The sequence below is a fragment of the Corvus cornix genome, chromosome 9 (assembly GCF_000738735.6).
Source record: "Corvus cornix cornix isolate S_Up_H32 chromosome 9, ASM73873v5, whole genome shotgun sequence".
In the NCBI taxonomy this organism is placed as follows: domain Eukaryota; kingdom Metazoa; phylum Chordata; class Aves; order Passeriformes; family Corvidae; genus Corvus; species Corvus cornix.
The window spans coordinates 19,456,247-19,484,003 of record NC_046339.1 but is presented as its reverse complement, the minus strand read 5'-3'; the positions used below and the strand labels follow the sequence as shown (position 1 = coordinate 19,484,003).

Here is a 27,757-nt window from a genome sequence, read left to right as displayed (position 1 = left end):
ACACAGCACTGCAAGCCTTTTCTGCATAAAAACACAGACATTTGCTGTCTGCCTGAGCTCTGGTCAGTGGCTGGAGCTGTCTTGTGGGTTGTTGGGCTGGTGAGGAGCAACCTTGGGCTTAAGACCAGCACAATATAAAAAGGCACTGACATTTCTCTTTATAAAGGTGTGGTAGGAAATATTAAACTAAACAGAACAAAAGAGGAGGAGACTGTGAGGCTCAGAGGAATAGGATGAACAGAATATATTTTTTTAGAAATAGAAAAAGCAATTCTAAGTGTCCAAACAAATTAGAGTACAGCTGATCTTTTAGGGAGATGTGCATTTACTTTTTCTTTTGATGAATTTTGTTATATTTGCTATGTGATTTCCATTCTGATAAAAAGCCAGATGCTGTAATTTTGACTGTTTCTTTTCATTTGAGAGGATGCTTTGTAGCAGAAGCATTTGTGTCCAAAGTAACTCATCCTGTCTAGAGATCCAGTCCAAATTATGACTTTACATCAGGAGCTGAGTATTTCAGATTGTTTAAAGACAGGCAAGTGGAAGTAAAAACAAATGAAAAAAAGCCATGATCAGGAGGAACCATATGGTAGTCTTGCAACAATTAAACTCAGTGCTCTACTTTGCTGCGTGTCTGCAGGATGCACAGACTAATCCCTTGTGTCCAGGCTCCATGCCAAGATTAATGTTCCTAAATTTTTTATTTAATCTGCTTCTGTAAGAAGAGGCCACAGCAGAGTAAATAGCTGAGTGAAAACTTGAGGATGTGTGAGCACTTTATCCCTTTCCTAACCTCTCACTCAAAGCCTTGCCTCTCACGTGTGTTCTTCTGGGCAAAAGGTGGAAGAGTTCTGAGACACCTAATGCATCTCTGACATTTTACTGTGTGTGTAAGCAAGAGTTTAGGAGCCGCTGAAAAGTTCCAAAGTGCGTACTCTCCCTTTGAACTCATTTCATGGGCTGCTAATGCCATGGAAGCTCCACAATTATTCAAAGGCATAATATTGGAACTATTTTATGGTTGTTATTTTTGCAGGACATCCCTAGCTCCTAATACTTTCCTCTCTGGTTTGCATGGTTGAGTCTGCTGTTTAAATTATGTGCTAGCCAGTCCAAAGTTCCTGGTTTAGCTCTCAAGTTAGAGCTAGTTCATGCCTTTGATTCAAAAGAAACAGAAAAACTGATTGATCATTCACTGTGTGCTTTGAATTAGCTAACTATGCCCCAAAACAATGCCTTTAAAATTATTCAGGGAAATAATCATTTTAATAAATTCAACATTTTCCAAGCTGCCTTCTCAGAAATTGTCTGCCTTGATATAGGGCTCAAGGGAAAGTAGTTTAATTAAAAAGTAAGGTTTTCTGTCAGTCTGCCGAGTTCTCTGCAGACTAAACAGCTGCTGATTTTCTACTCTGAGTGTGACATGCTGATGTTCATTTTCTTATTTATCTCTGTGTATCTCACAAGGGAGCCAAATCTAGCAGGTCGTGTTGGAGCACGTATCCTGCTGCAGGAAATATTTTTGTTAGGTTTGCTTGCAGGACTGAAGGAACTCTGTAAGTAATATATATTTGCTAGCCAACATTCCTAATTCTAGGTCTCTATTTCATTTGAAGATCTTAGGAACATTATACATCATTAGCTACTTTCACATATTTTATTAGCATTTGTTCTTTAACTGCTCAGTAATACTTAGTGGCAGGAAATTATTGCAAGCATAGTAATAACCTTTTTAATTTTATGTGCAGATCTAGGTCACTCTTTTAGAAATAGGTCCACTTTTTTTTTTAAAGGATATACACAGTAAATTGGGTCAGGGCCTCATAAGGCAAGTTATCTCCTGTTTGTCTCAGTGTAGACCTCACTAATCTAGAGGTGAAATAGCTTCGTGACCCATCTCTCAGACACGAACATGGAATTAGGGCAGTGGGAGCATCTGGGCCTCTGTATTTCCTGGAAGAGAAGTGTCTGAAGCAAAGTGTGGTGTTTGATCTGCTGCAGCAGCAGGAAAGCTGCAGTTAAAATAGCAAACATTGCAGCCTCAAGTGAGCACTACCCAAAGAATGCAGGCTATGTGTGAAGAAAACGACCCAGAGGTGTTTGTGATTGTTATTGACACCTGTGAAAAAGTAGAGCAGAAAATGACCCAGTTGGGAGCTGTGTCATTATGCTTCACTTGGCTCCTGGAGGATAAAGTTCCTTTTATTAATGTGCTTTTTCCACAGGCTTAATTACATGGTTGCAGGATTAATTTTTCAAATAGTTTATTATAATGTGGTATTCTAAAAAATGCCAAGGCAAATATTTCTTAGGGATACTCATGTAACTCTTGAAGAGACTGTACTGTGCCCTACAGCACTGTAACTAAATGGAACAGCTGTACCTGTGTGCTGAGTGCATGGTTGTGTGACACCGGATGCACTCCTGAATCCATGGGATACTTCCAAACACGACACTTGAGGCTGACAAAAGCCTTCCATTGGTGCAGGTGGGCGTGGAGCTCCACACATTGATTATAAAACTATACTTTTTTGGTACTGTTCTTAAAATCACACTTTCTTGCTTTTTTTTTTCCCTTGAATCTTGCAGATTTCAGAAAGAATAAAAGATTAAGAAGTGTTTGAAATTATTTGCAATAGAGTGTTAATTTGGTAAGGGTTTGATTGCTGGGAGGAAGGAATAACAATATTTTATATTTCTATAGAAGGTGTTTGCGAAAGGCACAGTCAGTAGTTAATTAAGCACATCTTTATGTGCACAAACATTTATCTCCTTGTTACGTATTTTTCTAATCCACCTCAGTGTTTATTGCAGTTTTCAGATAAACATCTATCAGTTCTCCCTCATTTGAGGTGGAGTGCAGACCTGAGTGGGACGTGTTGTGCATCTCAGCAATGGGGGATTCCAACAGAGCAGTGTGGTCAGATATCTCACTAGAATCACAGTTTGTCCAGAAAAATCACACTTTTTAAGCAAGATTTACGTAAACAAAATTGTAGAGTAGGGAAACTTATTGTGGAGCCAGGAGGAAACCCAGATATCACTGCTGCTTTTATGCTGCCCACAGAAGTATCTTTTTATCCTGAGCAATTGGTCCCTTCTTCAGTGGAAGGATGAAGCCTGGTTCATTTGATGTGAGCTTATGGCAACAATGAATTACTTGAAGTGCAAGTGCAGTTTCCCCCTCTTCCAGTTTCAAATCCATGGAACAGGAAGGGTAGCAGTGGATTTATGCTCTTGCTTTGCAGAGCGTGTTGCCCATAAAATTAGATATGAGGAAATAATAAATTTTGGTGTTATGTTAAGGCATGAATACCTCCCTCTGTTCATGATTTCAGTATTGCTTCCTGGAATTTAGTATTTCAGTATGAGTTTAATAGCATGGACTTAACTGAGCTGGAAAAGCATATGCAGTAGTTACTACCTTATTTTTTTTTCCCTATCCTTACAGATATTTTACATTTCTAATTATTATTTTGCCTCCCTTTCCCAAAAAACTGCCCTTTCCTCCTTCAAAACATAACCTTCTGCATTCTGTAATTATTTAAACAGTAGCTACAGCCTGTGATAGAAAAACTCGTCAAAGCTGTAAACCTTCCCAGTGAGAGTCACTCAAAAGGTCACCAGCTCTGCACTGTAGGAGGTATTTGCAGGATTCCAGCAGAGAAACTTGTATACAGCTGTTATTGTGGAAGGCTGGATTAAAAAAAACCCAGAGAAACAGCAACCCCTAAAAAAGTTATTGGTAAATCTGACATTGACAGCATGCCGTGGTTCAGTGCTGTGTTTCTGAGAAAACAGCAAATTGAGCAGTGTCCCAGCTGTGGTGCTTATTTTCAGGTGTCCATCCAACTGCCAGGAGAGATCTTTGCTGATAAATTTTCCAAGAACAGCATGCCTTTGTTTGGATTTCCATCCACATGTAAAGCCTTAAAGATTCAAATTTGATTCATACTGACAGTACTTCAATTTTGTTGACAAACTTTTAGTTAGAACAAGAGGAAAGTCATGCCACAAGCAAATCCACATGTTACATAAAATTCTTGGAAGCCTACTGGTGGCATGTAGTACACGAAGAAGATTCATTAGTGTGGTGGCTGTCAGATACCTCTGACTTGATGGATCCATGGAGCTGAATTAAGTTCTTGAAAGACATGCCTAAGGAAAAAGCAGTGTTACTGTCATTCGTGTGCAAAGCTTTAGAGGTCACTGTAACACCTTGATCGTGGCATTTCTGTCTGTCCTTTGAATCAAAACTTGATACGCATCTGTCCTGAGCAGGGGTTTTGCCTCCTTCAAGGTGGGACTGGATTTGCCATGTGGTCCTGGGGCTTTGATTCTTAGGCACTTTGGGATCTTCCAGGGACTCTGTGCTTACCTCAGGAAGTATAAAACGGCAACCTTAATTTTAAATGAAGGATTATCTATGTTGATTTGCATGTCAGAGAAAAACACACATGGAAGTGTAATAAAAGGCTAGAGAGTAATAAAATTAGAACAGGATAGGAGTGTAAAGGAGTGATTTTGTCAGCAGCAAACTAATGAAGCCTGCTTTCCTAGACGTTTGAGCTTCACGTTTGATTTACTGCTACTGAAAAGGTACAAGATAGAATTGCAGCTTTTCTTCTTGTTGAGCTTTTAGAACACTTTCGTGTGTTCTGTTTGCTGTTCAGTGAGATGTGACCTCTTTGTCACCCCTATGCTTTTTCTGTAGCATCTCTGTATTGTGGAGCTGCATCATTTCATAGCACTTGAGGGAAACAATTCATCTCTTTAAAATGTAGTTGAAGTTAACGAATGGTTTCAGGAACGAATGCATGTGAGTACATCACCACCCAGATGTGTTCTGGACACGACATTGTAAGCTCTGTTCCGTAAGGAATCATGGGATTGCCTAAGCATGCAATTATCACTAAGGTTGGAACGACCTTGAAAATCATTGAGCCCAGCATTAACCCAGCACTTCCAAGCCCATCACTAACCCACATCCCTGAGTGCCACGTTTCCATGTCTTTTGAATACCTCCAGGGATGGTGATGCCACCACTGGCCTGGGCAGCCTGTGCCAGTGCCTGACCCACACTTCTGGTGGGAACATTTTTCCTAACATCCAATCTAAACCTGCCCTGGTGCAACTTGAGGCCGTTTACTTTGCCCTATCACTTTTTACCTTGGAGAAGAGACTGACTGCCATCCCACTACAGCCTCCTCTCAGGGAGAATTAGATAGCAATGAGGTCTCCCGTGATCCTCCTTTTCTGCAGGCTGAGCCCCCCCAGCTCCGTCAGCTGCTCCTCATCAGACTCGTGCTCCGGACCCTTCCCCAGCTCCACTCCCCTCTCTGGGGAATGTCTTTCTTGCAGTGGGGGACCCAGAACTGGGCACAGTATTTGATGTGTGGCCTCACCAGTGCTGAGTACAGGGGGACAATCACTGCCCTGGTCCTATTTGCCACACCATTGCTGACACAAGCCAAGTGCCACTGGCCTTTTGGGCCACCTGGGCACAGCCGGGTCCTGTTTAGCCACTGTTGACTGGCACCCCCAGGTCCTTTTCTGCTGGGCACTTTCCGGCCACTCTGCCCCAGCTTGGAGCACTGCAGGGTTGTGGTGGCCCAGCACTTGACGTTGCTGAACCTCAGCCAACCAAGTGAAACAGCATTTGGTGATTCCTGATTCACATACAACTGCTGCCTTTTTTTAACTATTGATGACGGTGATGAAATATTAGAGATCCCAGCTTTCCATCTGAAGTCTTCAGTATTCTTGGTGTAGTGAGGGCTGAGGAAGTAGCAAAGGGAGCTGTGAAAGGCCAAATAAGCATGCAGTGTTTTCTAATAACGTCTGAAATTGATTTCAAGTGAGTGAGGCTGTGTAGTTATTAAAGAAGTAACATTGAGGATTATTATTTCTATGAATTTGGTGTTTCATATAAAAGGCAGTAATTTGTAATACAGTTTTATTGATTAAGGATTATAATCACTAAATTTTGCATGTAAATGTAACTGAATGTGAAACATTGTCTTTATCAATTTCCAAACAGTGGATAAATTTGTTGGTTATGTTTCAGAAATTATGAACCATCAGTAGCTTTTTTTCAGGCTATTGCAATTTTTACAGAGAAAATTATGTCCTTGTTATCCCTGCAGTAGTAACATATGGATCTCTACCAAGGCTTTCAAAATTACAAGAATGTAAACTTCAAAATTAATAGGTGCTTATGGCTAATGCTAGTCTGAATGATTTGAAGAAAAAACGTGTCCAGAGTTTAGTTAAAATATGCATTAAAGTGAAACTCTCAGCAGAGTTCAACTGGAAGCCTGCAGGATGTGCATCCTGGCCTGGGAGAAGAGATGTTTTCCCCTCTGCCCTGGAAGTTGCTATAGCATCTCATGAATGTGCTTCTACCTTTGCATGGTGTCACCAACTTATCCTTTTTTTAGCAATTCAGTGCTACTACTGCTTCCATGGTCACAAAATCCTATATCCACCTGCTCCCCAACCCATTCAAATGAAATGAAGAAAAAAGCACAGAATTTTGCTGGGTTGTCTGTTGGGAGAAAAACAATGTCCCGATTTGTACTCTCATCATTTCAGCCTTGCAAAGGAGAAGGGGGGAAGGTGGTGCCAAGGTCCTGCAGCTTCAGTGGTGAGTCTGAGTAGGAGAGAAACTCTGTCTCCTTTTCCTCCAATGAGTTACAAAACCATACTTACCCAAGCTTGGCACAATTCCCATTGGCATCATGTAGGTCTGAGGTTAGCTCAGCTGGGTTGAAATAAAGTCCTGTAGCTCTATTTATTAATGAGAAATAGTATCTGTTACATTTTAAAGACACTATTTGTAATGGTTAGTAATAGTCGTTCCATATATCTGTCAATGGGTGTGTGTCTGGCAGTGGACCTTACTTAATTTTCTGCTTTGTTACAGCTCTTACAACTCTGTTATCATTTCCACTTGCAATACAGCTCTTAAGACACCTTTTAAAAAACATCATGAGCCTATACATTTTAATTTTCCACAGTGTTAACTAATTTCTTTGGAAACAGCAGTAGAGCCCTTTTTTTGAAAAAAATTCTTATCCAGTTTTTAAAAACATTTGCAGTTGTTTTCATATAAGTAGGTTTCTGTAGCCACATTCTGGAAGTCAGTGTGGGGTTTTTTGGTGTGTGTTTACAAATATCTCACCGTATCCAGGCACCTGTCATTATTTTATCTTTGGCAAATGGGAATATGGAGACAAAATTAGAGTTATATTCAAAGCTGGAGCATCTCGCATAGGAGCGGGATATAGAGACTTCTAAAATATGTGATGAGAACTAATTGGAACATGTGCTGCTTCTATGATTGCTTTGCATTAGGGCTCTGCCTTTGGAGAGGAAAAAATGATAAATATTTAGATAAGGGCTGAGAGAACTTTTTTCTGCCCAGAGCTATTTCTGTTTTTTAAGAACGGTAGCTTGGATGTCTGCAAATGCTGTATGGTTTGCAATCAAACAGTGGATCAATAAAATAATAAACACAAACCACAGAAGTTAGGATTTCTGTTGATGGATTGTGCATCTCAGGAAACCTTCATTAAGAAACTATGAAGGCCAGTCTTCACAGAACATAACAAACAGTATTTTCCATTAGACTTCCCATGTTTGCACTGGCTTATTTTGTATTCAATTAAAATAACACTGAAATACACAATATCATTTTAGATGAATGTTTTGTTTTGTTTTGAAGTTACAAGGAAATTAGAATAATTTTTATCAAAGGTTGTGTTTGACAGCAGTGGGATACAAACTCAGTGAACAGTGCCCATGGTTAAAGCTGAACAAGCTGCTTCACTTCAGCCTTCTCTTAATCTCATGCTTTGGTCCCTGTGCACAGTTCATTACCATTGTGCAGCCTGCTTTTATGGATGTGCAAAGTGTTAGTCTTTTTCAAAATCTGATTCTCGGGGTAAAGTCCATTGCTTCTTCTGTAGCCCAAATATCTGAGTTCGTTGAGGGTGAACAGCGGAGTGATTGGAAAAGAGCACAGCTTTGTCCTGGGAAACTCCATGGCCCTTTCACACCCCTGGAGGGAGGGGGTGCAGCAGGAAAATGTCCAAGCAAATGCTTTTTGGACGTTTTCAGAGCCTCATAATTACCAAAACAACTGCGTGCTGGTCCTATAAAGACATTTGTAGGATTGATTGCAATTTTCAAGTGTGGGATTTGTCTGCCTAAATGCCAGTGGATGTAGCTGAGCAAAGCTTCGGCTCCTGTGGTCATAAAGGGAAGCCTGTGTGATGATAGTTGAGGGAATATTCTAAAAATCCTGTGTTTCTACCTCAGTGTACCTAATCCCCACCCTCCCTGCACATGCACCCTTGCCATTTTTTATTTTTCACACATAATAGGAATTATGAGCCTCAGCACTTTTTATAAACTCGCTGTCTGCTCTCTTTTGTAAAAATAAACAATATGTTGTACTAGAGAAAGAGGAGCCAGGCCTGAATCAGAGGTCATAGATTCAGAGTTAATTTAGAATTTGGCACTCGGCTCAGCTATGATTGGCAAGGAGATTTCCAAAAGGCTGCAACTGTAAATTGGAAATAAATGGAAAAGGATTATGTGAGTGGGAGACCGCTTTGAATCTATAATGCATGTCCCGAGACTGACTTGCTCATAAAAGAGCATGTGTTTAATGTGTCATAAAAATATTTAAGTCACATTGGTCTTTGTATAAATATTTCATTTTTAAAGTTGGATTCTGGAATGGTTAAAAATGAATTCGGTGTGCATCCTTGCTATCAGTATGATGGATAAAAAAAGGAACACCAGAAACTGTGTCTTTTTTCCCTTTCCAGACTCATATTCTCACAAGATTCTTTATGTTGTCTTTTGTGACCAAATCAATTTTTTTTAGTCCTTGCTATATCATCTGTTTTGGTCTATAGTACTCCTCTGAGAGATGCTATGGATCTATTATATTAGGAAACAGTTTGGAGGCAGAGTGAGCTACTGCCAAGAAGGCATTCATGTATGAGAGTGTGAATGTGGGTGGGTGACTGAGATGTCCAAAAGGGACACTCGTCTGTGTTCCTTCAACTACTTCTGTTCCAAAGATGATGTATGTCTGTAAATAAAGCAGGATGTATTTTGAATGTGCCCATGTTCTGCACCATTAGATTTTCCACTGTTGGGAAACTAAACTGCAAGAATCTGCACATCTGCTACCACCTGGCAGCTCAAGTGGCTCAAGGAACAACAGCAGTTAAAAAAAGACCACCTCTGAAGTATTATCTATTTTTCTTTTTGCTATTTTCTTTAAATAAATACAGTCTCTTAATTCAGCTCAAAAATAACTTAGCGTAGCATTGCTGTTGGTACCATATGGGATGGCCTCTGGGGCTTTCAGAAACCATTTAGTACTGACAGAGGAAGAGGGAGGTGTGTGCCTGGAGCTGCACTCAGCGCATCCCACTGCACAAGCACCTGCTTAATGGCCCTTTTGGATGCATAATGACCTGCTGCCTGAGTCTGTATGTCCCCCCTCTGTAACAGCAGGTGAAATACAAATGAACTTTGTAGGTGTCACTCCAGTGCATAAGACTTAGACCCCCCCCAGTTATGATTGCTTTGTGCTGTTCCTCACAGGTGAAATATGTGCTTTTAAAATCCATGGGCAAGAAATGCCCTTCGAGGCTGTTGTGCTGAACAAGACATCTGGAGAAGGTCGGCTTCGAGCAAAGAGTCCGATTGACTGTGAACTGCAGAAGGAATACACATTCATCATCCAGGCCTATGACTGTGGATCGGGACCAGGTGGAACAAACTGGAAGAAATCTCACAAGTAGGTGAAAATGAGGAGAAGTATTTTTTTGCTTTGGCATACATTCACTCTACATTATATTATTGTCAGGTAGAAAGCAAATAAGATGAACCATTGTTGCAATATTCTACCCATTTTTTCATTCCTTTTTCCTATTAGAAAATATATTCCTTTTTGTTTGCTTCAGTTAAAGCTTTTGACAGGATCCCTGTTCAACTGGGTAAATGCATCTCAGTTTTGGTTTATATTTTCCATTCTTGCTTTCACGTTGAATACATCCAGGTCATAGAAGCTGGCTTTCAATTGATAGTCACAATTTTTAAATAGGTTTTCTCTCTGTTCATCTCATTTCAAATGGTAAGAAAAGAGGAATCATCCCATTTTTTTAGTATATTTATGTCACATGCTGAGTAGTGTCACGTTTGAACAGAGAGTCTCTGACCTCAGCTTTTGGACAGCGAGTCTCAGAGGAACTAAAATCCTCTGAAGAGGAGTCTATTGAAGGTCAGAAGGTGGTACTTTTTACCATGGAGCCAATTCCCTGCATAAGCTTAGGTGGTACAGTGCCTTTTTTCCCTTTAAATTCATGAAACTAAGCTCCAGACTATTTGTCATTAAAGATGAATTTAACTCACGTAGATGTGTAAGTGCTCTACAAATTGTTCGTTTTGCTGAGAGCCATTATAAGAAATGATTTATAGTAATCATTCTTCCTTTTGCTCACCCAGGACACATGACAATTAAAGATTTAATTAGGTCTATAATGCATGCTGAAGTTTTCAGGATATTTAAAAAGAATACAGATTTAGGAGGAAGCCTGCAATAGCAGATAACCATCAAATCACAGAAACAGGTTTTGCTTCACAATACCAAATTTTAGTACGTTCCCCCCTCTCCTGTCAGTAACAATCTGGTAGAAATCCACTTGTGGAAAATTTTAGTTTAATCTTGACTAAATGAAATGTGGCCCACTGCCACCAGACTTTGTCTGGTAGCACACACACACAGAGCCACGCTGTCTGGGGTCCCAACGTTTACTGTGGCTCTGCCATTGCTCTAGAACATCCCTTCTGTGTCCCTCTGTTCCCCTGCCTATCAAACCAAACAGCAAGCAAATCCTTCCAACAGCAAGGCCTTTAGAGTTTGCTCACTAAGGGCCTTGATGGGTTGTATGTACAGTGTTGTAACTAATTGAAGGATTAGATAATTATCATCAGCAGAAGGCGAGAGCCTTATGTAATATGGAAGAATGTTTGTAAACTGATCATTTTTAGGTGCATATGTAAGACTACTGTGATTTTTTTTCCTCTCTCTTTGCTTATTTTACCCTGTAATGATATCATTGGCTTTCTGCTGGGGTTCAGTTTTAGGGGCAGATTTTAAAAGGGAGCACTGTGAAACCCTCTCCCTATAAGCCAGGGTAATAGACTTTTACCTAGTGCCACATTAAGATACTAAATTAGGCAAATTAAACATAAAAACTCAGTAATATCTCATTTTAATAGGGGCTTATATAGTCTTCTAGATATGTTTTGTTAGTCTTTTCAAGTGTTTTAAAAAGAAACTGTTAGTGAGGTGTCACGATAAACTAATTTTTCTTTTTGATCTTTTGTGTGCCTATTTTAGGGCAGTGGTCCATATCCAGGTAAAGGATGTCAATGAGTTCTCCCCAGCGTTCAAGGAGAGCGTGTACAAGGCCACTGTGACAGAGGGGAAGATCTACGACAGCATCCTGCAGGTGGAAGCCATAGACGAGGACTGCTCCCCCCAGTACAGCCAGATCTGCAATTACGAGATTGTCACAGCAGATGTGCCCTTTGCCATCGACAGGAACGGTGAGTGCTGGCACAGCAGGGCTGTCTGCAGGGGTGTCAGTGCCTGTTGGGACGAGCTGATCACCTGGCTGGAGAGTGAACTCCAGAGAGAAATCCTGTTCTCATCTCTGAGAACGGAGGCATCCTTATACTGAGGAATTCCATCCCTTTTGTCTTAGACTGGGGCAGACAGCGATGCAGTAATTTCCTGTGGAAATTAAGGCACCAGATCAGGTGACATGATTCTTGGTCACTCAGTCCATTCTCCTAATTGTCTCAGATCCTGTTTCCCATCCAAGTGATGGCATTCCCCAATGCAGCATGTATTCCCTAATGCAGGGTTTATTCACTGGATTACAGCTAGTCCCATTCCCCTGAACTTCCTGAAGCAGAGCCTGAATATACAATATTCTGCATATGTGTATTGATAAAACTTTTAGGATCACAGGTCCACAGACCTGCCCACTTGTGGTGCTTCCTGAAGTGGATCCATTATTCTGCAGCATGGAAGAAAATGTGCTTTGGAGAATTAGTAGAATTTTAAAATTTGTTTGTTGTTTTTAGATGTCTTTCTAAGGTATATAATTTATATTTTAGGGAAAATAATAAACCATATTAATTTTTCCATATGCAGTGGTTTTTGACCTTGGTAGGCCTGTATGTCAGCTTCCTGGAACAGCATAGAACATGAAACTGAGTTTGGGAATGGTGGCTGAGCTGCATGAAAAGTGTGCGGAAGATCCTTTCTCCCATTCTCTGCTTGCTTCCGACAATACAAAATACTTTCCCCAGAAGAAACACCCTGTGTACATAGCCAGCAGTGCTCTGATTTATCTCCCCTAGCAGAAGCATTTAATCCATGCTGTTTGTAGGAGGAGAGTTCAGTTTGGAAGTTAAATCTTGTTTTTGGCCAAATTGTAAATTGAAAGCATGCATGGAGCTACAGTTTTCTCTGAGCAGTCATTTTCATGTTGGGATGTTTTATAAAATCTCTTTACCCCGTTCAAAAGTTATTAATCTGTATTTGTGCAGCTCTTGCACAATGCACAGGTGAGCATCAGAAGACAATAACCTGTTACATCAATAAATTGTACTGACTTTGGGGAAAAATCCATCTCGTTATCACTCGCTGGGAAGCAAAGGTATGGTATAGGAAGTGCAATCATGAGGAATATGTTTGTGTTTGGGTAAATGAGCAGCTGGCACAGTAATCCTGAGGATTCTTGAGAATCCAGACAACTGCACAAAGGATTTTTTACAGGAAGTGGGCATTTGGAAGTAGATATTTGGAAGCAGTTCCCTAGAAGCTTTTCCTCTCTGTGGGTTTTTATTAACTGTGAGATTTCCCATGTTGTCATAAGAGAAAGTTCTCTACGTCTCTGAATCAATTTTTTTTCCATAGGTCCACGTGACTTGCCTGTATGGAGGGGTGGGTACTTACAGAATTCACAGGTTATTTCATAATTTCCTGCCAGGTTTGTGGCAGATATAAGCGACAGAGAATACCCTGAAATTGGTGTGATACAGAGGAGTCATTTCTACTGCTTGTGCCTTTTCAGCTCCTATCACACAGAGCAGCTGCCTCAGGAGTGATCGTGTCTTTTTGCAGTCAAAACATGATCAAAAGCATGGGAAATGTCAGGAATCCTTGGTTATATCTTTGTCCTCATGTGCCTGGGACCTGCTTTTCAGCAAAGGCAATGAGAAAATCATTGATTTAAACATGACTTTAAAGCCTGCAGTGAATAATTGGTATAAGGTTGTAATACTTGCAGTTTCTTGGTCATGAATTCAATTAATATTTTTGATGTATTTGTTCACTAAAAGAGCAGTGCTGCCACAACCAACAGTAATTGCAGTCTAATTTGCAATTTTTAAAGATAATGGTAATTGCTTAAACCCACTGGGATTAGAGACAGAGTTAGAATAGATGGCTACACTTTTATTTTGTGACAGAAATATGTTGTTTAGTTCCAACACATTTCACTGCTGAGAATGTCTCTCTGTGGCAGCTGATATAAACTTTCTCTGGTGCAAATTCTTTGGAAACATGCCCATTTTTGTTCCCTATAGGATGGTTAAAATAGATGTATGAGATGCCTGGGACTGTCTGTTAATACTGTGCTAATGAGGATTTTGTTAACAGGTTTTTTTAGCCATTGTGAAATACAAATCTAGGTTCTTGCATCTTCTGCAGGTTGTGATTTTTTTATGCTTTTCAGTCACCTACACGTGGAGCTTCATTGCTCAGAAAGAGGATAAGCAGATACCTTAAAATCAAATCTAAATACTGCAGGGGCCCCAAAAGATGGAAGTGGGGGTGAATTGTGAGAAAATACGCCATTGTCTGCCCCAGATGGTGGATTTTTTCATGACCAACATACGAAACTAACCCCAAACATAGGTCTGTAAAAAGATGAAGCTATTCTACCAGCTCTATTTCTTTTGGCAGGTCATTGTCTTGTTAGGTAAAACTTATTTCTTGTCCCTAGATCCATGCATGGAGCATTTTTTGGCCTTGAAAAATTGTATTATGCATTGGGGAACATTTGCAGAAAGGCAGAGAGAGCCCTGCAGGCCGTGTTGGTGCACAGACTGCCTCATCCCCACTCCATGGCAGGCAGGAGTGGGTGGGCACAGGAAGCAGCATCAGCTCAGGGGTATTTCCTACAGGTCCTTGTAATGTAGGCACTTTGGGCAGGTAATATAAAACTTCACAGTTACATTTGGGAGCTCTGGGCCTTGGTATGTAATTTCTTTGTGAATAAAATTACTTTGTGTTCTGAAACTATAGCACTAATAAAATTTACTCTTGTATATGATGAGCCCAACTTGGAGGGTAATGAACTCTTAGTCATAAAATACAGTCAAGTAAAGGCAAAAGACAAATTTATGCTTTGCTGTGCAAAGGACTGTGATTAAATGTATAAGGCAAAATATGTTTTAAAAGTACTATTGCATTCAGATTAGTCTCGTTTTCTCCTTAGCAGAGAATCCAAATCAAGTCAGTTACTGTATCAATATTGTGTTTGCTTTTTTCAGGTGACAGAAAAATTAAACCACAATGCACAGATCTGTTGTAATGCCAGCAAAACCCACTTCTATTGACATATCTTGTGCTGTATTTGTCAGGGATTATGGTCAGATGATCAGAGAGCTCAGGTATAGATACAAATTCTGTCACAGCTCTGACCTACTCTCACCTAAAATGGGGATGACTCTTATTTGCCACCCACCTCTGGGGAGCACTTCACAAATACGTGTTCAGACTGGTCAATGTGAAGATGAGATAGGGGCCGGTAGGTTTCATCCTGGATAGGACAGGACCTCACAAGGTCCCCCTTTACAGCACTGAGAGCTGCGGTAGGAGCTGTGCAAACTTCATGTTGCCAGAAAAGTAAAGCCAAACTTTATAGCTGAGCGTCTGCATTTGATATTTATATATTTATTAAGTGACAGATACTTTCCATTATCATTTAAAAATGAATCTTTTTTACAAGAAGAAATTCTAACCCTTCAATGGACTTAGTAACTGTGGAATTTAGGAGGGAATTACCATATAAAATCAGTCAAGTCTTTCCCCATTCTCGTGACTGCTCCAAAGTAAGGTGAAAGAGCCATAAAAGAGGGATGTCTATATCCATCCATCCCTAAAACTGACCTTGAAGAAACAGAGATGTAAATGTCTGTGTCCTCAGGAAGGACTTTTTATATTCCTGTAGTCACTTATCTGCTTTTTGTTTGAAAATTTGTTATAGCTTTGGGTATTTCCAGGAAAAGGCAGATATTTGGAAGACTGAAAAAAAAATTACGGCCTAATTTTGAACTGCGTAGAAATGTGCTTACTTCTCCCATTAAAATTTTCTCTTTTTAATGTTGTTAGTTACTTTTTTGTCTATGGGTGAGATGTAAACAGAAACTTTCAGACTATCATCTCTAAAAATTTAATTAGTCTGTGTTTATAGTGCTTTCCTTCTGTGTCTACTTTTTAATCGTATTGATTAAATTATAAAACCCAAAGAATCATAAAGTGTCAGAGATAAGAGAAAAAAATTACTAGGAAATCAATAAGCTATTGGGTAACATCTGCAAGTCATCCAAATGACCTTCCAGAATAACACCTAAGAGTTAAAATCTTTGTAGTCCAAATCTGAAATGGCCATAATGAAATGCAGATCTTGGAGGATAGATTTAATGAAATATAAATGTGTTGTAATGATTTATAAATCTTGTAGGACAGTTAATTTGCCACACAAATTCTAGCAATCTGCTAACAAAGATTTGGACAATTTTTGGTTTCTTGAGAATTTTTTTTGCCAATCACAGACTAAAATAATACCAAGGAGAACCAAATAGGGAAATATAAAGATTAATTTAAGAAATAATATAATGCAGAAAGGACAGAAGAACTGAGCAGACATAAAATCAGTACTGAAGTATATACAGTGGCAGTTTTTCATGAAATCTCTTAGGCAGCCACTAATCAGGCAACTCAAGATAGTAAAATGGGTGATTAGATTGTTTTGTCAATTACTAACTCAAAACCCAATGAAGTAGTTGGTGTGGTTGTTGCAGTTGCTTGTGGGGAGGAAAGAGCTGTGTCCATGGCAGGCCTGAAAATGCCTGGCAAGATGAGGTACCCTGGAGAGAGAACCCCAGAGGCTGCAGGACACTGTCCTGTTTCCATATTAGCCTTCAGCAGCTCATTTCGTTTCTCCTTTTGAGACATAAAAATGTCAGAAGGGCTTGTGCTCCTCTGTGCCTGGCTCAGAAAGGGAGGGAGAGAGACTCAGAGTCAACAGTAAATGGGGTATTGGGCCTGACTTATAACTGCAGATGTAAGAGTCTATTTAAGCTACAAATTTTGAGCCTGAAGATGGTGATAAATGCAAAAAGCAGCCTTTCTTCAGGCCTGACCTGGAAAGTTTTGCATCTGTTTCACTTAAACTCCTAAAGTTGGCTTTAATGTAGTAGTAGTAGAAAGAGAAGTGGTGGGCTCTGACAAGATAAGGAGTGTGCAGCAGAGAGACACCTGCTAAAAGTCTTCACTTGTCAAATTAATGGAGCTTTAGTGAAAGACTTCTTTTAAAAAGTTGCATTTGTCTGCTTTCTCCTATCTCTCACTCATTTAAGCAAAAAGAAAAAAGAAAATGAAACCCAAACGCCCAAACAAAGCCTAGCGTTTTGTGCCTGACAAAACAGACTTTGGCCAGTATCTGTGGGGATCAGTTGACTGCATTTGACTAAATTCTAGGATTTGGGGGCTGCCCATTTCAAATTTAGCACAATCAACTGGATTTTGCTGATCTTTGTTAGAAAGTAGTTATGTGGAGCATTGCTGCAGAGTACGTCTGTTTCTTGAATTCTAGAACAAAAATCCTCATTCAAAGAGATGATAAAACAAACAGCCCTGAGCAAAAGCATGAAATGGATTAAACAGAATGAAGTTTCAGCTTGTGCAAGAAGTAAATTTCAGTGGAAATGGACAGAATTAAAATGCTGAAATTGTTAATAGCAAACCCATACATTTTGCGCAGTGCTCTCCTAGTCCTGCAGGAACTGCTCTGAGAAAGATCTTTCCCTTTCCTTCTGAAAGTTCTGATGTCTTTGTTCTTGAAGCAGGTAATTTGTCACCTTTATATGTGTGTCAGGTTCAGCAGATAAACCCTGTTGTTGCTGGGTTTTATTTTCCATGTGATAACTCTGCTGCCGTATCAAATACTGCTAAGCACTGTAATGCAGGAGGTGATTCTGGGGCTTTTCCTATTTATAAAATGTCTCTCATCTAAAGGGTAATAGCTTTTGGGAAAACAGGAAGATACTTAGATTCAGTAGTGGATCTCAGGAACATGGCTTTTAAAGCAGTGTATCGTGGAAAATATGAAAATGAGGGTACTCATACCTCACGCGTCAAGATGTAACTGCTAATTACTTTTACCATCTTACTTTAGAAAGTGTTGTTGAGCAGATGTTTTCTCATATAGCTATGCCCACATTATATCCCTCCCATCTTATATTTGCCTACAGTCTTCTTATTTCTCTGATGGATTGAAAGAAAATCCTTCCTATTCCTCAGAACCGTCCTGCCTGTGGATGTCCGATGTGCTTTAAAGAGCCCAAAGTCACAAAGCACTTGATGAACCAGGACCCAGATGTTGCAGTCTGTGTATGCTTAGCCAAGAATGAATCTCTGAATGTTTTCTTGTGTTGAATCTCTAGGTAACATCAGGAACACTGAGAAACTGAGCTATGATAAACAGCACCAGTATGAGATAATGGTGACAGCTTTTGACTGTGGGCAGAAACATGCAACAGAAGATGTCTTGGTACGAGTTAATGTCAAACCAGTGTGCAAACCAGGCTGGCAAGGTAAGGTTTAATAGCTTATCTATTTTAATTTTTTATTTAAATCTCTTTTCTTTGGTGTTTTCCCTCTACCTCGCAGTAAGGAAAGTAGGGTGCTTATTGCATGGGTGTGGAAAACTGCTGCTATTTCTTATGCCTCATTCCAAGCCTGCTAACAAAGTGGATGATAATCCCACATTTGTTTCCATTTGCCATGTTTCTTCTCTAGGCAGAACAAAGAGCAGACCAGACAAAAAGAAATAAGACAAATTTCAATTCTAGTAAGTTATTTTATGAGTCAGAGTGAACATACTGGAAGGATAAAAAAAATGCTGCTGATTTGCCACTCTCCTACTATTCCCTTAAAGAACACTTTTGAAGCTACCATAGCAAGGTACTTTTGCCATGTGAGCTGGAGTTGTTCAGGTTATCTTGTTCCAGGTTCAGGATTGGCTTTCACGGCATGCAGGAGCCAAGGCACCCTCACTGGGAGTGATAAGCATTTTTAGAGTTGATTCCTGTCTTTATATTGAGACATTTCAGTAGGAATTGATTTTCTAAAAAGGCTGTAAGGATCTACACTCTGTCTGGAATGGAGAAAACCCCAGCTGACAATGTACTGGGAAGATAGATACGCCACTAATTATTAGGAATTAAGATGAAAATTTGGGCTGGATTATATACAAACCAACAGGATGCGACCACATTATGCAGGTGTCATTCAGGACTAACTTGACCTTCATAACTGTAATTTTTAAACATAATGATTGAGAAAGAAAAAAATCAGTTTGGCTGTTGTACTTAAAGGTAAATTTGCAGGTTGGCATTTAGAAGAAAAAAAGGTTTTCTTTGTAAAATGAGAAGCCCTGGTCTAGAGGAGTTTGTAATGAAATGTCTGCAATAGCAGGATTCCATTTCCACAGGCCTCACTTGGAGCAGAGCCACATTTCAGTTTTTTGGGATGTACTAGTACCCAAGTACTTTGAATACCATTTTTGTTAAAAAAAGTACACAATACCTGTGAACTATTTCCACATTTTCTAACTGATCTTACTGTTCAAGTGATTTATTCTATAAAACTAATTATGGTCTCTTTACACTGGAAAAATGTTCTGTTTCCATTTCATGGAGTTATCTCAGATAAATTAAGTACCCCCAAATTAGCTTGGGACTGGTATTAAGATGGGTGCAATTGTTGATTATATTTTTTCATTGCTATAATTTTTTGATTTAGGTATTTTATTGATTGAATAAGTTTTGCAAAGGTGGTAATGGTGTGTTTGTATTTCCCACTATTGTCATAGTTACTTTGTAGTTCAAACCGTTATAGAAGAGATGGTTATTACTGGTCCTGTCAGGTGGGTTTAGACACTTGGTAACCAATAAAAGTAATTGAAAAAACCTCACATCAGGTTTGGTTGGGGTTTGAGGGGGTTTTTTTTATGCTTTGTTCATGTTATTTGTATGTTCCATCTGTCAAACACGTGACTGCTTCACCTCACTGGTACATGCCCAGGTCAAGGAGCACAAAGTGCAAGGGGATGTCTCCTACTCAGGGTAGAAGGTCTTTAGGCAAATAGCTGGGTAGACAGGGCTTCAGTTCTTAATTGCTAAGTCATTAATTGTAATTTGAAAATGTGCTGCAACACAATACTTCCAGAAATTTATACATTTCTCTTAATGAGACTTTTTTTATGCCTATTTATTTTTAAAGGTGGAGAAATTCATGTAGGTGATGCTGTTTTCCAGTTTGAGCCAGTATCTGTAAAAATAACCTGTTTCTAGGGAAAAAAATAAGATCAAATAAGCAAAACTTTCCAAGAGTATTTCTAGTAGTTAAAGAGGAAATGTGGAGACTAAGAATAGAAGATATTTAGAGTGTTCTTTCTTCCCTGTGTCTGTTGCTCTGTGACCTCCCCACAAAGGGGCAGCCAGCAGGTTTGCTCCATCTTCTTTGAAATAATGCTATATTTGTAAAGATTGGATGACTACAGGAAGTAAAATAATGGGAGGTTTTTGACAGAAAAGAGGAATATTCTGAGTCTTTGGTTATAATAGAGATGTTGCTAAAATACATGATTTTTTTTTCTTGTTCTTCAGTGTTATCTTGAACAAACAAATACTTGGAATTTCAATTTATGGTATTGGCACTTAGTTCCTAAAAGTTAATGGCTTTTGTAATTTGAAATATTGTGCACTTGTTTATGTAACTATCATGAATAGAGATAGTAGTAGTCTAACACAAATTCAGTATTAAAATTTTTAGTGCAGCAAAATTCAGTGTAGATGCCCTTCAAACAACCTCCACTCTGCAGGGCTGGGACTGGGAAGAACAGGCTTATGTAAAACAATTCAAGATTATTCCTGTTTCTTGAGGCCAGCGGCACGTGACTGACATGTGACAGAGCAAATAAGGCTGCACAAGCCAAGGTGCTTTCCTTTAATCAATATTCCCTTGGGCTGATAGAATTGAAGACTTCATTAAATCTAGGAGCTGCTTCCCTGCTCTCTGATGATGGACATTAATACACAAGCAGCCAGATCCCCACACAGACATTTTCAGCAAACAAGCCTCCTCTCTATTAAGAGGCTACTTTAGAAACAAACTTGACCCGAGCTGACATCAAACTATTCTGAACAGACCACTCTGGAGTGTTACTTGTGTCCTGAGCAAGCTAAAAATATAAATCAATGAGCTGAATTAATTCCTAATCAGTTATTTTAATTGGAAATTCTCATTAGTGAGTTTTGTCAAATGACTTCTATAGCTGTGCTACAAAATCTCTTCATGCCAGCTGTGTTTTCATGTCCCTGATTTCCAAACAACGGTGTGACCATGTCCTGCTAGGTAGGTAAAGGACTACATTACCAAGAAAAGCTGGATGATGATGGTACTCCTGACATCATTATGGCTCGATCTGCAGTTGAAGATATTTTGATTTTTGGTTTAAAACATTTTAAACAAAATTAAGGGGTTTCCATCCTAAGCAAAACCCTGTTATCTTCAACACCTTCCCCAGGTTCTGTCCCTCCCTCCAGGGCTCTGCCTGATTTCAGCTCTGCGGACACAAAGTGCACACTACACTTTTTCCTGGGGATTCATTTGCAGTGTGGTTCATTTCACTGCAGTTGTTTTAATGTCACAAATACTGATTTCTGTAAAGTTGCATCTTCCTTATTCAAAGCAGGGTGGGCAGACTTGTGGCAACACAGTACTAAATATCCATAAAATATTTTCATTAAACAGCATGAGGTGAAATGTCCTGCAATCTAAACCAGGTTTCCTTTAGTTCATTTATGATCTTGTAATCTCCTTTTGTCACATTTCTGCTACTTCCAGGAACAGTTTTCACAAAACTGTTACTGTTCCCCCATAGTGGGATAACAAATGGAAATGAAATATAAAATAATGTGCTGAAAGATGCAAGATAGCAGAAAATTGAAAACAATTATTCCTGTACCAGGCTCTCTCGTGAGTGATGTACTGTGTGGGGAGAAAAAGAGTTTAGCCTCAAAAAAGAAAGGGCAGAATCATGAACCCACAAACTTAAAAAATATGTTTTGAGACTGTTAGAGGTCTGCTCAATTTTTGGCAATTAAACCACAAGTGAGGTTGCTCCCTAAAATGTAGTTGATTTCAGACAGAAAATCATTATTAAAAGAAAAAAGCTTCTCTAAAGCAACTGGCTGAATACCCCAGGAAAATTTCAGAGAACTCTGCTCTCCTTAAACCAACAGGGGAGGCTGGCTGTGCTTCTGGGGAGATGAGTGTGGAGCAAAGACAACAGTCCAAAACTCAAAAGTTACTTTGTCTCCCCTCATGAAAGAAGACTTTTTTTCTATGCCAAGTTTCATATGCCCTTGCATAAGCAATGGTGACTAACCTGCAGTTTAACAGACGATTAGGACTCTGAATAGAAAACAGGATTTCACAGCATCCAGCCTCAAGTGTTTTACCAATCTGAAAAGATTTCTTACATTTATCTTCCACGGTCTGTGAACCCATATGCATCCACACCCAACTACCCAAGAAAGAGAATGAGGTTGAAGTTCTTTAAAAATTCATCTTAAAAGAGATAGTCCTGAAAAATTCAATTGCTTTCATATAGTTTTGGCTTAAAAATAGTTCTGAAATACAAGCTTCTCTTTGTTTATTCACCTAATAGAGTATAAAAACATTTAATAAAGGTAGTTAATGTATCAAAGATATTGCATATAATTTCTTTTCTAAGGCATGTAGGGCTCACTAAGGTGACCTGGGCCCTTGCTACCACCAAAAGGCACATGCCTACCACCTTTTTAAGGTTGAATAGTTATTCAGAGGCTGTGTGCAGTCACATCACCCTGCTCTTCCTGCTGAAATAAAATCCTTCTTTTGTGCAGAGAAGGGCAGGACCTGCTATTTCAGCAGCAGAGTGATCTTACATCGCTTCTGAGTCAACATTCCTCAGAGATGCTGTTTGCAGTAGCTGCTGAGTGACTTCAGAATGGTTTTCATGGGGGCTTTCTACTAAGATCCAATTACTGAGGAAAACCAAAACCATACTGGCTTTCATTCTGCCAGTGCTTTTAACAAGGAGGAATATGAGTACTAAGGCAATTGATTATTTGGAAGAGGGTGGTCAAGTGCAGAAACCTTGCTGATGAGAATAATATTCCCAGTCTTCCGAAGCAATTTTAAAAGGCCAAATCTTTTCTGCACTAAACATAAATCAACTTGTATTTCACTTGTGCACATACCTAGCAGCTCAAAACACCATCCTTGTGTTGTCTTAGCTGTAAGATATTCACCCATATTTTTATAAATGAAATTTATTGTGAAGCAGGGAGTCTTTATGCCAGTCTAGACTTGGCACTGCTGTGCATGCATTAGCCATACATCCTTCAACCAGGGTAATCAGAATGAAATACTTACTTATTCAGCTGTTAACTTGAATGGCACCGTTTTAGTAGAAAACCCACTTTAAATAACCACTCCAGACATTTGAAAATTAACTGAACTCCTGAGCACTACGGAGTTTTGAGCTTAAAATTTACATAAGTCCATATTTGTTTTTGTACTTGTATCAACATTTTTTTACTTTTCTTTGACTACCAGACATATTCAGAGAAAGCAGTCATGCCTGTTCCAATCTAATTTTTAAGATATGCCCTCAGTAAGTTCTGTGTCTGCATTATAGCTATATACTTCTTCCCTGCACACTCCAGGTCCTTTCATGTCTCTTTTTACCATGGCTTCTTACTGAAAACACAGTGCTTTATACATTCCAAGACTGCCTTTCTTTTGCCTGGCTGTATCAGACTGGTGGCTCGTGGAAATGCTGTTCTTGTCTTAATGGAAATCAGCTCTTTTTTCCGTTTGTCGTTTTTCACTGATTTCTCAGCAGTCTGCTGAAGTTCCTGAATTTCTATCATTACTGCTAAACACTATTTCTGTAACACCAGTTCTCAAGGTCACCTTATTCTATGCTTAGGCTATCCTCTTTCTAGATTGACTTCTAGTGTGGCACTGCTTTCTTTTCCCTTCACTGGCAGCAGTAACTAACGTGGTCCTGGTCTTGTGCCAAGACTGCAAATGGAAATATCAAATAACACTCCCAAGGCAGACTCACAGGGATCATTACCAGTTAGTTCCCTGTGTACCACGAACTTCACATTTTCAGAGTAACCCATTATTGTCCTCTCTGCAGGCTGTTCTGCTTATCTGTGAGGACTGAAATACTGAAGTCAGTCCTTTCCATTCTTAAGTGATAGAAAACCCCCATTCATTTTAGACTTATGTAACTAGATTCTTATTTCCATAGACCTCTGTGGAAGATAACTCCTTTGTTCATATTTCTGCATTTTCAACGACAAAAATAATCTTTTCTTTTTTGAATTTTCACTGCAAGATCCTCTTGAGCTTTACTGGGGAAATTATAATTTCATTGAGAAGTTTCTTATCTCTGAGATGCAGCTGACAGCATCTTTCCATTAACATTTCCTCTGCCCAAAATTTAAAGCACTACAGGATATCCAGTTAGGTTTGAAGCTTTTCTTTATGATTTTTTTTTTCTTTGCATGTAAAAAGTTCCACATATTCTTAGACCTTGGGCTGAGAAATTGAAGACTTTCCACACGAGTTATGACACGGTCAATTCATTGATTTGGATAACTACTCCATGCAGTGTTTCAGAGTCTGTCTTTTAGAATCTGAGAAGCACTTTGCAGACTCTCCAGTAGAGACATTAGAAGTCTGTGACCAACCCAAACCTGGCAACAAAGTTATTTCCTGGAGGAAAGCAAGCAAAGAGCCAGTTGTAGTAACAGAGCTGGCAGAGCCTTCATCACCCAGGGCCAACCCCTCACCCTGCTGAGGGGAGCAGGGCAGACCCAGAGAAGGGGGCCAGGCTCAGCCAAGATGCCAGATCACCCCTCATGGTGAGGAGGTCCCAGGAAGTGGATCCATGGATGAGGGTTGGGGTCAGGTCACTGGGCAGCTCCACAGTGATGAGGCTCTGTCAGGCCAGAGCAGCAAGTCACTGGGCTGGCTCCTGGATCAAGGAAACCTGTGGCTGAGCCAGACCAGCACCTGCAGCCCAGCCTGATGGGGCTGAGCTTAAACAGAGCTCCAGGCCCGTGGGGGCAGATGGAGGCCCCAGGTGAAGCTTCTGGAGGTTCATTAGGGCTTATTGGTGCCCTTGGGGCTCTGACACTGTGGGAAATACATTATTGAAATGTAATCTCACAACAAACAGTAGCTTAACTGTGCTGTTGTTTCATGGTTTTAAGATTCTTATATGTTTATTTCACATAATTAGGCACCATTAGAGCTGGGAACTTTATCACTTGATGGAATATTCAGTGTCAGTAGGTCAGGCACAACAGTTATTCCATTAGGGTTCACCAGCTCCTGGAGCAGCAGCCCTTCCACTGTCCTGTACTGAGCACAAATTTTTGTCTCCTTTTTGTTTGTCTTTTTAAAACTACCAACATGCTGCAGAAGGAAAAGGAGTATATGAATGTTTGTTTATGCTTTGAGATACACACTCCAATCTCTTAGCAAACCATGGTATCGTAGCAGAGCTTTGGACATTAGTTTGAGTTTTCTCTTCGCTGTGGAAACCCTGTAACTGAGTCAGACCTGATTCTCATTTCCTTAACAAGTCACTCATCTTATTTCACATAAAAAAGGCACCAGAGTAACCTTTGGCCAAGTCTCCAGCCTACATAAACAGCACAGATGTGAGGATGCTGCAGAGGAAACAGAAGAGATACCAATTACACTGCTCTGGGAACCTTCCGTTCCAGCAATTACGTAGGGATGCTGCAGAGGCTCACTAACAGCACCACATAAATTTTATCTTGCATTTAGCTGCCAAGATGCACATCTTCAGTGCAACAGGAGAGAAGTTTTGCATTTCATTGTGTTACGATTATCTTTAATTACATTGCTGTTGTTTTTAACCATGAGATGGAATCAAAGTTTACGGCCACACACATGTAGGAGACATGAATCAGATCATACCTTCTCTGCATGATCTCTTTCAAGGGAAAAAATCAGATTAAATCCTTGTTAGTGTTATCTAGCATTAGAAATTAATTAAAGTATAAAACATGGATCTCAAAGACAGTACAGAAACCCTTAAGTTTAGAGATCAAGGAAAGTCTTTACATTATCCTGCTGTTAAAAGGAAAATTTGTTTAGTGCATTGGGATTCACTTTTAAAGGCTCAAACTGTTACTGAAGTTTGATCCATTTTGATCTTGTGATAGTTTGAGGGTCTCAGAAACCAAGATCCAGGTTTACATAGCTGCTTTATAATTGATGAAATCTGAACCACAAGCTTGATATGGTGATATTTGCACTCTAGTGTTGTATTGTAGGGATAACCCAGCTAGGGCTGTTTTGCAATGTCTGGAGTAGCTTTATGCCACAAACGACAAGCAAAAGCCCGTTGAATTATAAAATCCAAACAGAGGCTGCAGGACTAAACAATGCTAGTTTTATCCAGACTTTCCCCCTGGGATTAGTCTTCTACCCTGACAGTGTTTACTTTCCTAAGTTTGCAGTGTAACGTGGTGCTGTAGCAGGACTTGTGTCAGGTTTGTGTCAAAGGAGGAGCTGTGTTGGTTGGGTTTAGCTAATCTAAGTGCAACCTGCCAGTTCAGGTGGGATTATATATCTAAACAAATATGGAAAATATTTAAATTCAGAGGCTTTTGCAGACTCAGGTTACATAAGACTTTTCTTCTGAGTCACATTCAGAGGAAATGAAAAAGTGCCATCACATTCCTGAAGGAAGGTGCTGATCTTTTGAGGAAGTCCAATATGGGATGTTATTCTGGGAGAAAGCAAAATAATGATATTCATCCCATTCAAAATTAATTTGAAGACTTGGGTTACTCTCACAATAATTTCTTCACGCTGTGACTACCACTTATTGTTGCTTTTTCCAACTCTGTGCACTTCCCAGTGTTGCTGCCTGTACTGGTGGTGAGATCCAGAGGGTGCTGGCCTCAGCACAGCTCTGGGATGCTGAAGTGCTTGGGGGGCAGGTACTATAGAAATAAGCCAGTTGTTTCTTATCAGAGCTGTCGCTGCCTTTAGGGACTGTTCTGTCATCATAGGATTGTAACCTACTCCAGTATTGCCTCACGCCTGCCTGGGAATGCCTCTGGCATGGAGAGGGACATCTTGGAGGAATTCCTAAATCTGCACTAAGTCAGTGAAGGCAGTGGTGGTAGGATGAGGATTGGTCTGTGATGGTGCAGTGGACCAAAGTACAAAAACACTGGTTCAAGTCTAGTTGATGTTTTACGATTTAGGGCTGAGATTAATGTGAGTGATTTAGGGGGGTGCAGGGTTTATGATCTCTGGGTACAAATTCCCACTTCTGCTAAGCTGAAAGGTAATACTGTGAAACAAAATACCTCTTCCAGTTCTTGTGGCAGAAACAGGGGGCTCCCATTATTCTTCCTAGTGAACAGTGGCATTTTATATGGTGTGGGTTTTGTAGGACATTCCTCGTAGAGCTGGAGGTGAGCGTGCAGCTGCAGATACCTTGTAGTTTGTAATTTAGTCACATCTCTCATCCACTAATGAATATTTTGTATAAGTGCTGGTTCATTTGGTATAACTGAGAAGTGAAAATGTGGCTGAAAGCTGCTGAAATATCAGAAAGTCTTCAGATATATATATATAAGACTTAATTTTTTCCCCTTTTGGGTAGAGGAATATAATGCCTGAACTGGTGAATAAGAGATGATAAACATCAGTAATTCATATATTACTAGTTTTTATAAAACTATTTTATTTTTACGTGAAGTACTTTGGAAGAATTTGCTGCTGTTGTTCTATTGGAAATGTGTTAACCTCAAATTTCTGCAATGGAGAGGGAACAGAAACCTATTATTGTAATGCTGTCCCATATATGATACTTGAAATTCTAATGGAACTGTTTAAGCTGACAATTGCAGAGAAATATGCAATACTGTAGATCAAATCTAACTTAATATGGAACAAATGGCGTGAATTACCTGAAAATTACAACTGAAATAGCAACTCAGTTATGTGTGCACAGGCAGTCATGTACTCATGGTTGTCTTAGTCACGACGTACAAGTCCTAAAGATTTTAGTAAAAAAAGATGCTAAGCATACTTTCAGAATGTTCCAGAAAGTCTCATCTTCCTCTTGATAACAAAATGCTGCACGATTACCAGTTGGGTTATGTCAGGAAGAAGATCTGAGAATTTTGAAATGCAGACCAGTGATTGTAGCATCTTTGCCAGGACTCTGGACTGATGACTGCC

At 39.7% G+C, this 27,757-nt stretch overlaps 1 protein-coding gene across 1 annotated transcript in view; it reads left to right on the top strand.

Annotated features, from left to right (window-relative positions):
* Window positions 1–27,757, top strand: part of CLSTN2 (calsyntenin 2) — a 205,799-nt gene that overhangs the window by 120,733 nt on the left and 57,309 nt on the right. Inside the window, exons 3-5 of the mRNA XM_010405415.4 lie at window positions 9,631–9,826; window positions 11,432–11,640; window positions 17,839–17,988. Of these exons, the coding sequence (XP_010403717.2) occupies window positions 9,631–9,826; window positions 11,432–11,640; window positions 17,839–17,988 (555 nt within the window). The remainder of the gene's footprint in view (window positions 1–9,630; window positions 9,827–11,431; window positions 11,641–17,838; window positions 17,989–27,757) is intronic.